The sequence below is a fragment of the Heterocephalus glaber genome, unplaced genomic scaffold, assembly GCF_053883595.1.
Source record: "Heterocephalus glaber isolate CG9 unplaced genomic scaffold, H.glaber_assembly_v1.0 deba00000621, whole genome shotgun sequence".
NCBI lineage: Eukaryota > Metazoa > Chordata > Mammalia > Rodentia > Bathyergidae > Heterocephalus > Heterocephalus glaber.
This window is the reverse complement of record NW_028258153.1, coordinates 11834301-11846964: the sequence shown is the minus strand read 5'-3', so window position 1 is coordinate 11846964 and position 12664 is coordinate 11834301. Positions and strand designations below refer to the sequence as shown.

Here is a 12664-nt window from a genome sequence, read left to right as displayed (position 1 = left end):
TCAAAGGGAGAGTAGAGAGTTTATGTTCATTCATCAAAATGTTAAGGCATTTTCTTCCCCTACCCCTACTTTAAAGAAATTTGTAAGATATACAAAAAAGGAAAGACTATAAGATGAAAATGTATTAAAACTCAAACTACTACTAAGATCTGAAACTTTGTTTTCTTTTAATAGGCCTTTTAAATGAAAAAGGCAACTTAAGAATTAAGGTATAGCATAATTCTTTTCAAATTCAGTCTTTGCAAAGACCAGTATCTCTAAGATATAACAAACTAGTCATAACAAAAGTTTGCATCATTTAAAAAATCTGAAGGCAATATTATTTGCTTATATTTATTATGATTATTTTTATTTATTGTCTTTAAAATGTTACTTATCCATTGTGGAAGTGAAAACATTTACAAAATAAAATATTAACATTTCTTTTAATTTGAATTTTGAAAGCACTGCTAGTTAGGTCTCTATAAAATGTGTTTCCAATTGTAGTTGAGCCACAAATATCTTAGGTGACTTAAATTTGAGAACTACTATGTGGACATACATTGGTAACTCAAAGTCTTGGTTATTTGGAACTTTCATAGAATTACAGATTTTTTGAGTGTTGTTCATAGGTAAACTTCTTGGAGTTATCAAAACATTTTTGTTTTGGGCCTTTTTGACAAAAATTCCACTTCTCTACTTTTTGCAGTGGATTCTGGCTATAATTTATTTTTTTCTTAAATGACTCTATTTTGAACTATTCCTCTTATTTTATTTTATTTTTTTTGAAAACAGAAATATTTAATCCTTTTCCCATACATTAGAACTTGTTTTGTCCTCAGGGCACAGTTTGACATGTGCATGTGCACTCAGGATTCACCTCATGATGTGCTCACTGCAGGAGAGAGAACAGAAATGCTAGCCTCTGATTAACGATCACTTCAAAATCTAACACTATTTTTATCTTCTGACTCACTCCAAATTATTCTTTTTTTGGTACTGGGAATCGAACTCAGAGACTTGCACTTGTCAGGCAGATGCTGCACCACCAAGCTACATTTCCAGCCCTCTAAATTATTCTTAACCATAATCTTTTTTTTTTTTTTGGTGCTACTAGGGATTGAACCCAGGGCCTCTCACATGCTAGGCAAATGTGCTACCACTAAGCTGCACCCCTTCCTACCATAATCTTTCTTTTCAGGGGAGAGAATTATTGATAGAAATGCAGCCAAGAAAGAATCTTTCCCACCATAATTGCAAGGGAGCCCAGTGTTCTCAGTCAATCCACCCATCAACTTCCATAAGCATGCTGTTTGGTGCGCTCAATGCACACCCAAGATTTCCCTTTCTCCTGATACACTGTGCCACCAAAATCTCTGAATTCCCTGAAGCTCAAAATTTCAAGTATCATAGCCAGTGCCAAGAGTCAAACCTGAAGATAAAAGCAGAGATGTTCCCCTCTGCAAGTGTTAGGTTTCTTCTTTGCAATAATAATAATCATCATAATAACAATAATAAAAAATCCTGGTTCTACCATTCAGGAAAAGGATTATCCCTCCCTTTGCCAGTTCTGTCCCCACTTCCCTCCTCAAGGGTGGTCCAACTGAGGGTGTCTAGGGGTGCTGTGGAGGGCACTTGGCACCTGCCCTCAGTAAGCATGCTGGAAGGAGGACAAGAAGAAAATGGGAAGGTGCTTGTACTTAGGGTCCCAAGGGTCCTCTGGGAACATGTCACTGACCTCAGAGCACCCTAGTGCTCATCTTGAGTCCAGGCATCACTGAGCCATGCTTTGGCCCTGACTGAGTCCCATGACAACAAGGCTGCATCGGGGGAGGGCTCTTTCACAGCCTGTCAATAATTTGTTCACCATGTCCATGTCCATGCTGCAGCCAGAGGCCTCTCACCACAGCCCAGTCCATTCCAGCCAAGGTAAGAATCAATGTTCCGATTCTCCTATGTGATCCTGGTCACAAGAAGCAGGTTGCAGGCCATGAACTGCACGCTCAGGACACTGCTCATCTGTCCAGTGTAGACACCCACGAGCTCACTGGAGGAGCCATCTGCGGGCGCACTACAGCATGTGTTCTGGAGGTCCCAGACACACACTGAGTTGTCCATGGAGGCAGAGGCCACTAGGCCATTGTCAGGGCTGAAGGCAAGGCTGGTGATGCTGTTTGTGTGGTCTCTAGCTCTTTAAAAAGGGTCCTGGAGGCCAGGTCCTGGTGGCCAGGTCCTACGGTTTTAACTGCTGGCCCTTGCCAACTTCCTGTTGGGAGCGAAACCCAGAGAAAGCACAAGGCCACGATGGCCTGTGAAGAGCCTCACTGAGTTCCCCTGCTGGGCACTCCACAGCCAGACAGTCTTGTCAGTCGAGCCCGTGGCTAAGTAGTTAGAGTTAGGGTGGAATCTGACACAGTCCACATCTGCCAGGTGTCCTGCATATGTCCTCAGTGGGTACGTCAGATCGAAGGACCACAGCCTGGCGGTGCAGTCGTGGGACCCACTAGCAAAGTACAGGCTGTATGAGCTGATGTCCAGGTCCCACATGGGGTAGGCATGTCCTTAGTACAGCACAGTGTTGGTGAAATCCCCCAGATCCCAGTACTGGATGGACATGTCCTCAGAACAAGAGAGCAACCCTGAGCTGTCCGTGAGGAAAACTGTGCTGTACACTGGCTCACAGTGTCCCCACAGGATTTTCATCTCCGTGCCCGCACTGACCTCCTCATCCTCCTCTTCCTCCAGAATATCACTAGTCAAGTGGATATATGATTGTCTACAAGGTGGGGCTCTGATTTCAACTTCTTGGACTGCAGACTCCAGAGTTTTATGCAGGAGTTGTCAAACCCAGCAGCAAGCAGCTTGCTATAGGAGGAAAATTCTGCAGTGTTTAGCAACTGCTCTGTGTTGTAGAAGCGGTAGAAGCAGATGGAGGTGAGGGAGGGAAGGTCATCCTTGATGTGTTTGATGCTGTCTTGTAAGACCTCAATGTGGCCTCGTTCTGCAGAATGGGGCTGGGCACATCCAGGGGCTCCAGGCCGCTGCTCTCACTGCGGGAGGAGCCACTACTGGTGTAGAGCTGATAGTTTGTTCTCTTGGCAGGCTGCACATCCAGGTGGATATGTAAGGTGAGGACCTCGTACAGGGCAGTGTTGTCACTTTGGAGGTAGTGGATCAGGTAGTTGTGGCTGTCTTCCTGGAGACGGACCACCTTCTTGTTATCTAGGAATGCACGAAGCTTGAAATTGGACAGGATGTCCTGGATGGTCTGAGTGGTCTGCAGCTGCTCAATAACATCCTTCTGGCTTGCATTCTGTGGAACATTCCATGGAAGCGGCTATAGAAACTTTCCACTGTGTTCTTCGGGTTGCTCTGGACAAGGCTGAGATGGAGGTAGACAAATAGTGGGTAGAGGAGAGGCATAACTTCACGGCTGTACTGGGAATCAGAATCAGTGAGAAAATTCCGCAGTCGTCCAAACTGTACTTTATATTGCTGGGGTTCTGCCGGGCAAGGAGCTGCAGACACTATGTTGCCACAACCAGATGCTAACTGGACTGTGAGTTTGGCTGCCATCTCCTCAGGAGTCTGAGACAGACGCAGGCCTTGCTTCGGTGGGCCATCCGAATCCACAAATCTACGTACTGCCGGCGCTTGAGGTAGCGGGACACTGCCATCTGGATGTGTTCCGTGCACACCAGTTTCATGACTGAACAACCCGGGCGGCTCCCGCTCCCACCGCTGCCGCCTGCGGCAGGGCCTGGCTCCACTGCCGCTAGCCAGGCCTCCCGCGGCCCTGGGCGGTTGCCCCACGACCGCCTAACGGAGGGGCACGCTGGCTGGGCCGCCGACGCCGACGCTCCTATTCCTCTTTTAAAGTGTTAAATATTTCTAAAAATATTTAAGTTTTATCTTAAATCTGTTCCTATATATTTAAATTATTTATAAATATACTATTCAATTTGGGCCTGGCATACTCATTCTATATTTTAAGTAAATTCATAAACAAATAGTTATTGACAGCATCTGATACATAAATGTGATAAGTGCATTTTACATCCCTTATTTCATTTACTCATTACATTTAATAAGATAGGTATTAAAATATTTTTACAGAACAGGAAACTGAGGCTCAGAGAACCTTATTTAAGATAATACAGAAGAGGTAGGATACAAACCTCTCTGCAGAAGATAACATACTACTGAACATCTAAAAATTAAGAAAAAGAAGAGGTGATTTGACAAAAGAAAAAAACAAAATGAACATTAATTGTTCTGAGAGACACTCCTCTGTGATTCTCTCATTCTTTTGCTTGTTTTGTGAGGTATGTCCAAAATTTACTGTCCTGACCACTCCTTACTCAGATCATTTTTCAGGCCTAGGTTTACAGGAAATACCCTTGAGGGATGAGTTCCCCTGAAACAAAGAGCAGAGCAGACTTTCTATGAGAGCAGTGGATTCCTCAGTAACAGAATTCCTTTCCTGTATTTTTAGCCCCCTACAACCAGAGTAGCTTTGATGTAAGAAGTTGAGGACAAAGAAAGGTGAGTAAAGAATGACTTCTACATATGAACTCTCCAAATATTATGTGTAATTGTGATATTGGAGTGTTCTGAAAAAACCAATAAAATCAATTAAATTTAATAGAAATAGCCAACATTTATTAGTGCTACTACATGCCTAGTAAGTTCTTAATGCTTTATGGTGTTACTCCTTGCAACACTGAGATAGGCACTACTGTATTATTATCCTCATTTTAAGGTATTAAGAATTTGGTCTAAGATTTTATAGCTAGGAAGTGTTGGCACCAGGCTCTGAATGTGGCCTCTTTAGCTCCACCACCCAGGTTCTCAATCACTTCCTTAGGAAGTTCCCACTATTTTTGGTAATAAACAGGAACTTTTATTAGAATCTATGTTTAGCATCCTCCATTCACCAAGAAGAGTACAATAAAAAGGGGCCTGCAAGGGAAAGGGTCTTGAAGATGCTTCAGATACATACATTATATAAACCTGAAGAAGATTCGGTCAGAGAAATAGGCCTGCACATGATAGGGCAAATATGTGTTATATATTATATGCTGGATTTTAGCTCTGGATTTTATGCTAGTGGCTTTACCTTGCAAAAAACAATGTTCCAAATACCATTCCAAATCCCAAAACATGAAACCAAAGTCAAAACAGATGTCCATATAAATGTCCATTAAAGATAGCAAAGAAACTGATTAATGTGACCACTTTCATTGCTAAGTATCTGAGGAGTATCTGGTAGCTCTCCCGGGTCAGTCTCTCAATTATGACTGTGGGACACTTCCTCCCCATTATTGTTGTTATTATTATTATTAATTATTTTCTCCAAGCACTATCTTTCTCTTTTCTAGTTTACCTTGGGAAGGATTGCGGTTCTATAAACAACTACAATTTGGGCATGTTAGAACCAAAGAAAGACAACGTAGGGAAGAAAATGAAATGAGAAAGAAATACTAGGGTCAAAGAGAAAGAAAACCAATCTGCTAAGGTAAGAAGATGTAATCCAAGCCCACTGAATTGGCATCTTGTCCACTCCAGAAACCGTTTCCTGTGCTTGCTCTCCAGGTAACTAGGCAACGACGTTGCCTTGGTAACCAAGGAAGCTCGGAGGGCCTGGAGGAGCCCTGAAGTGTCCAGGTCAGGGGCGGGGTGAGGGAGTCCTGGAATCTCGCGAGATCTACGTGAGGCTGTCGGGAGGCGTGCTGGACGCCGTTGCCCTTAGGAACAGCAGAGGGCCGGCTTGGAGCGGCCTCTGGAGTGGCGGATATGGCTGCCCCGCAAAGCCAGTCCAACTCTCCTCTGAGGGTCCTTGAGGAAGCTTTGGGCACGGGGTTGGCCGCCGCCGGTGACACGGAGGACGCAGAGGCGGCAGAGGGCGCCTACTACCTGGAGCGTATCCTTCCTGAGTGGCGTGGCCTTCAGGGCCCAGAGGCCGGGATGTAGTCGGGCGAAGGCGAACGCTTCCCTCTGGGGGCGCCGTTGGAGACCGGGGCCACTGTGCTCCTGGGACCCACGGTGACGTCTTTACCGCCCCCTGGGTTGCCACCTAGTGGATTTCTCCTTTTAGGATTTCCCCCGTTTCTCTTAGAAGAATTGGGAGACTTTCCAAGACCTTGTACTTGGTAACCACTCAAAACATTTTTGTTTGGAGGGTTGATTTTCTTGCTAAAGCAGCACAAGCGGTTGAGTCGACCCTCCTTTCACGTAATGGTTTTCCGAAATCTTCAAGTTTTCAGAATACCTTTGCTCTAAATTCAACTGGGGAATGTTAGGACCCTAGGCAAGACTTCTGCCACTAGGCTTTAATGAGCTGAGACTCAAGACTACTCTACTTGGAATCCTGTAGATGACTCAGTTGTCCAGTGATGGAACATTTTATCTCAGACCCATCATCTCCCTGAGTAGTTTCAGTATTAGTTATTTAATAATGACAATAATAATTGCTTTTTGTTTTCTTGTGCCACTAAGTGATGACCTGATGAACTGAGAAGTCTCTGAGATAATAGGAAGAAAATGGTGATGAGCAGTTACTAATAGAAGTACTAGACAAATTGAATAACCATGTGTGGATATTTAGGTTCACTATTTCTTTGTAAAGCTTGAGCACCCCTCCTGTAGGTATGTAGATTAATGATACCGGAGAGATGGGGAGTACTTGTGAGAAAAATTCTTGGTAGAAAGGTGAGATGGTTATCTATTTTATTCCTAAAGATATCAGACAAACTCAGCAACATCCCTTATTTTGTTTAGTTTGTTTGTTTTTTTAGACAGAGTCTTGCTTTGTGATTAAGGGTGGCTTGACCTCACTATGTAGCCCAGGCTGGTTTTGAACTCCTAGAGATTCTCCTGCCTCAGCTTCACAAGTGCTGGGATTACGGCATGCACCACTATGCCAGGCCTCAATCTCCCTTATTTTTGTCTCAACTCAGGTTTGCTATGCATCCATGCTTTAGGAAGTCATAAACAATGTAATGAAAAGATTACAGAAAACGTGTAGTATTTTAATGAATGCAAAATGATTTTTACAGGAATACGTTTGAATAGTTTGAAATCATTTTAATTGAAATATATGTGTACTTTAGTATCATAAATGAGGTTTTATACTCTTCATAGCTCTAACAGCTGTCTTTTCTGGTAATATTCCTTTTTAAGTTAAAAAATGATTCATTTATCATCATCAAGCATAATGTTGTCCAGTGTCCTTGCTAGTGAATGGTAACCAAGGATCTTGGCAATTTTGTATGTATTAAAATGATTTCTGTAAACATAGTTTAGTTGTTAATATGAAACACAATGCAATAACTTTTTGCAAATTTCTTTGTGGAATATATGACATATTACCAATATAATGAAACTTTTTTTTTAATGAAACTTTTAAAAATGAAAATCAAATTTCCTAAATTTGCAGGGAGGTCATAGAGTCACAGCTGCCAACGTTTAGCAATTTACAAAGACTTTGCAAATATTCACTTTAACAGACATAAGCAATTTTGATTTTCCAGTATTTTATTACACATTTTGTGAATCATCTAGCCCCTTTGTTTTTCTTCCATCTCTGTTTGGTTGACTGATTACTATTTTGTTTTTCAATTGAAAGGTAGTCAGGGGATAGCAAAGTTAAACATTTAAGCATTCAGTTTTGCTATATTCAATGTTCAGGGAAAAGCTTTAGTCAAGGATTACTTGTGAACGCCAATTATCCTTGTATCCCTGGGCTCTCTTCACATGCATAATTAAGAGTTGATTGTATAATGTTATTTGACATTGTTTCTTAAGGCAATTATGGTAGTTGCCGAAGTGAGACTTTCTTGGGTTTAAAGTCTTTAGTTCTCAGGTAATTGAATTGAGCTACTTCAGTGTATAAATAAGAGTTATAATATGCGGAAATGAATAAGAAGTCAGATGTTCTCTACTTCGTATATGTACTTAATCACTTTTAATCTGCATTTGGCCCTGACTTACCTTATTTATGGTTGAGCAGATGTTCCTAGTGCACTAGACAATGGGCTGTCAATATTGTACAAAGCTTTGAAAGAGGTTAACTTGAATTTTTCAGGAAACTGCTCACTCCTTTCCTGTGCTCATTCAAACCTAAAGAACATGAAAGGACTAACATGACCCAATCTGCATACCTAGACAGAGCCTAACATGAGGGTGGGTCGGAATGTATTCATTAATATATACTTCACTTTCTTCATAACAGCTCAGAGAATGTGTTCAGGGGGAGAATTCCTACCCTGGCAACATTGCAGAATCCCTCCCTGTAATGCCCTACCTATAACAGTGGCATTTATTTCTCTTCTGAGCAACTTTACAGTATTATTGCTTTCATCTTTTAAATGTCTACAACATCAGATACAAAATATACATGACATAGTTCTTATTTACCACCAGAATTTTAATAAATTTAGCAATGGAGTACATGAATCCTCTGTAAAGCTCTTCATTGGGAAACTATTTGCAGCATTGAAAAATTTAAGGCTAGAGTTTGACTTTGAGATATGTGGGGGCCAAGTAGATATCTCCAGAACTTGGTTGACTGTGTTTTGTGAATGAATCCTCTACAAGAAATCAACACAACTTAGTTTAGATTTTCAATTGTAGTAATGGTTAGGGGGCTGCCCCCGACTGTGGAATTCTGGGAGTGTCCGTTTCCAACTGGTAGATTCAGGCTAGGATGAATTTACATTGAGAATGCTAAAGGTTAATTGATTTTATTATTTGTTCAAGGAAGAGTAAGTGGAACGTGGAGGCCTGAAAGTATTGTTTTAGTTACCCTTTACTCTGATTCTCTGCTTCTCTAATTAACTTTTGAGCATTTCATCTTTCTATACATTCTAACACTAAGAATTTGGCTTTTTATTCTGTGACTATAAATTTGCTGGCCACTAGAAAAGTCACCCCTGTCCCCAGTAGGAGTTTCTCATGATGCTAATCAACTCTGGAGGCAGTCCCCAAATCAACTATTGATTGCAGTTGTTAAATTTTCAGCTGCAAAATTAAGGATTCCACACTCTGAAATAGGGGCTAATATTAGACTGATGCCACATCTAAGATTCATGTTTGTCTTCTGAAGTGAAATCACCAGCCAGTCTTCCACTGAAATAGTAATATTCACTGATAGCTTTTAATTAAAATGGAACTTTTACCATTTTTGCTTTTTATTTTTTTGTTATTTATTATCTTTAATTTTTGGTAAAAATAAACGTTGTAGTAAGTGAAGATAATTAGAAAGCTGGGTATATAGATTTCTCTATTTGCCTTCTTATTCTTTTGCATGAATCATTTCCTTAGATAACCTCATTTCCTTTTGTTATAAAATGATACTTCTCCACTGCCTGCCTCGCAAGCATGAGATCCAGAGTTCGATTCCCAGTACCAAAAAAAAAAAAGATACTTCTCTGAAATGTTTATACTATTAAATGAAAAGATATTTATAAAGTCCTTAATACTCATTTACTCAAATGATATATTTCTTATTATCATTGGAAAATTTACTTTGTTCATGGGTGCTCAGATATTAAGTTATATATATCCTACGTGCATTCAAATAAAAAGGATAGATAATCTGAATATAGAATGTAGACCAAAAGTCATGTTACTAAATCCATAATACTGAATATTATATGTATGAAAGTCAAAGTCTATTTAGTAAGAAAAATTGTGTTTTATTCTGTTTTCTAGTCTAGACAAACTTTAGTATGCATGTGAATCTCCCCTGGATCTTTATAGTAATTTTTTTTTTGGTACTGAGGATTGAACTCAGGACCTTGCACTTCTGAGGCAGGCAGCGGAACCACTGAGCTAAATTCCTGGCCCCTCCCCTGGATCTTTAAATGAAGCTTTTGATACAATTCTGCCTTGCTAACAAGACTATTAATACTGTGGGCTTCTGGTCTGAGAGCTGTAGTTGGAGTAAAAAGCCTGTAGTTAAACACTTTGACTTTTACTCTTCCCATTTTTAGGTAGAAGTATAATATGTAAAGCCCATGTCTTTGAATCTCCTGGCTTGGAAGTTGGAAAAGACATACACCATCATCCATAGTGAGAACTATGGTCTTATATGTTGAAAGAAAGTTATTTTCGGCTTCTATGGTAGAAGAGATGTGATAGCTATCTGGGACAAAAATGGCCAGTACATTTCCACTCTTGGCAATTCTGTTGAATTGCTAGTGACTCCCTGCTATGTGGTGTTAATAAGAATTCTGAAACCTCATGGAGACTGAGCGGTAAAGACTATAGGAAGCAAATAGCGACATGGAAAGTGACAGTAAGCATGCCCGTTGTTTGCCATCTTTCGTGTATTATTCAGTTAACTTGTTTTGTTTATAATGGCTTGCAGAAAAAAGGGGAAAATGACTTGATGTTTGTTATTTATAGTACTTTTCCACTTTAGTAACTACAGTGTTGATGATGGAGGCACCAAGCTAGATTGTAGATTGCCTCTGTGTGCATTGGCTCTGAAATGTTGGCAAAAATGAGAAAAGTGATTTTGTCTAAAATAACTGAGAAATCAAGTAAAATATAATTATGTTTCACTCTAGTTCTTTATAAAGATGGTTGTGGTGGCTATGATCATTACCTGTAAGTTCAGCAGCAGAAGAGAGTAGTGTGTGAGGAACTTTGTTGCTTGAATCTTAAGATTATGCATGGCTTTCTGGCTCTGGTTAATTTGGAGAACATTGTTTGTGAACCCCTCATACTAATTGTCAGCCCTGCTCTATTAGTCCACCTGAAATGCTTCTCCTAGGCATGTGGTCTGAGTTGTGTCTTTTGCAATACCATGATAGCTTTAGGGCTCTCTGGCAGTTGCGGTGTTACATTGGCTTATTTTCTGATATGATTTGCAGTGTCAGAATCTGGTGCAGGAACTGCTAGTGCAGAAACAACTGGCAAGTGCCAGTGAATGATTTTTACTATGCAAACTCATAAGTCTTCCTAAATTCCTTCTGTAATAGGTGCAGATGTGGTGGCATGTGAGCCTTGGTCTGTATCTAGCTTGTGTCTCTTGGATATAGAATTTTGCCTGGAGACAGGTGGTGATGTGGGTTGTGATTTCAGGGCAGGAAAGAAAGGGGAGTTACAAAAAGTACCCTGAGCAAAAACAGACTAGAAAACTAGGCACAGTTGAGGTCAAGCAGACAGAAAGGCAGGAATCAGATCTGAGGGCAACAGACAATGTGGAAAATAAAAATGAATTTTGAAACTGGAGTTCAAATATGTTCTTAGAAGAAATACTAGGCAGACAGTGGGATGGGAGTTTTGTAAGGGCATGGAGCGAGGTGGATATTATGAAACTGATTTTGAGCCAGAACACTAGCTTATTTTTCCAGTGAAAAAAATAACTGCAACAAAACTGACTAGCTTAATTGTATAGATGTTTCCTGAACTGTAGGATTATCTAAGAGATTAAATTATAGATGAGAAAGTTGCTCTGTAAGAGTAGAACCATAGTAAAGGGTTTTATTTATCAAGACCCCCCCCCCCCCGCCCCGTCCCGGCCACACACACTAATTTTTTTTCTTTTTTAGTGAATTGCTCTTTTCTGCTCTGGCAAGATTGCTGTCCAGAGACCTGCTTTCCAAACTTTTCACACATAGTGAACAATCAGAACCTGCTTTACTCTGTCTTTCAAGCTTCCCCAAAGGCCAAAGGGATTAATATCTGTACAGGACAGGGTGTTTTCCTTATGAAGACCCAAAGTATAATTTCTCTGAGGCTTTGAAGTCAGAGAATGTTTTGCATGAAACTCATCTATTTTCACTGGGTGGATACTGAGTTGGCCTGTGATTACCATTGTCTCTTTATCCTGACTGTTAGGAAGCTTGGAGTCAAATCTGTGGTTTATGGTTAAAAAAGTTTATGAAACCTATGGCATATGCTTCATCTTTATCTTTACCTTAGTTCTATTGTTTCCCTTTCTCCTTTTAGAGTCGTTTGTTTTTATATTTCGTATGTCACATATATTTGTCAACTGCCACAGAAGTACTTTAGGATTTGTTCGTGCATTTGTCCATGTCATTAGCTAGCCAGATTGATGGATGCATACAAACATACATGCCAAATACATTTATTTCTTCAGTAACATTAGAACATGATATATAAGCTGAGTTGCTTCTGGAAAGATTTCCTGTACAAATCATATTGTAGATATGTAAAAATATCAATCAGAGAGGATATCTCTTCTCATTTTGTGTAGTTTGTCCTCTACGTGACCTTTTGTCTCATTAATCTCTTGACTTTGGTTAAGTTAATCTTTGGATTAATCTTTTAGGGTTTTTTTAGAGTTTTCCCTTCTGGTCTTGAAATTGAGCTAAGTGATTTGATTTAGCTGTTGGTTACATACCTCTTGAGAGTTTGGAAAGAAAATACCTAGGACATTACCTAGGACAGTGAGGGTGAACCTTTTTGAGCTTTCAGTGACAACAAACTGCACGTCGTGGCATGTGTATAGGTCACCATCACTGACCTAGGATATTGATAAAAATTGCACATTTCTATTGTGTCACTATAGGCCCAGTGTGATATAGTAGAAAATTCATGTGTTTATGCAGGAGAAATTTGTCTTGGTCACTCATAGCTTTGTGACCTAGGGAAAATCTCTTAATTTCTCTTATTAGGCTTCTTCATTTTTAGTTTAGAGATGACCATTGAT

The 12664-nt window shown here is 40.2% G+C and overlaps 1 protein-coding gene and 1 pseudogene across 11 annotated transcripts in view; one reads left to right on the top strand and one right to left on the bottom strand.

Annotated features, from left to right (window-relative positions):
* Positions 1 to 1676: 1676 nt before the first annotated feature.
* LOC101721130 (TAF5-like RNA polymerase II p300/CBP-associated factor-associated factor 65 kDa subunit 5L pseudogene) lies at positions 1677 to 3686 on the bottom strand (annotated as a pseudogene).
* Positions 3687 to 5655: 1969 nt separating this feature from the next.
* Positions 5656 to 12664, top strand: part of Spag16 (sperm associated antigen 16) — a 773985-nt gene continuing 766976 nt past the window's right edge. For 7 of the 11 annotated variants that reach the window (XM_021263471.2, XM_087206159.1, XM_021263470.2 and 4 more), the window contains exon 1: positions 5691 to 5902. In XM_021263471.2, the coding sequence (XP_021119130.1) occupies positions 5776 to 5902 (127 nt within the window). In that variant the 5' untranslated portion in view covers positions 5691 to 5775. Of the gene's footprint in view, positions 5903 to 12664 lie in introns of all 11 variants that reach the window. The other 4 variants (XR_002397077.2, XM_021263469.2, XM_087206155.1 and 1 more) reach the window with 3 other exon arrangements.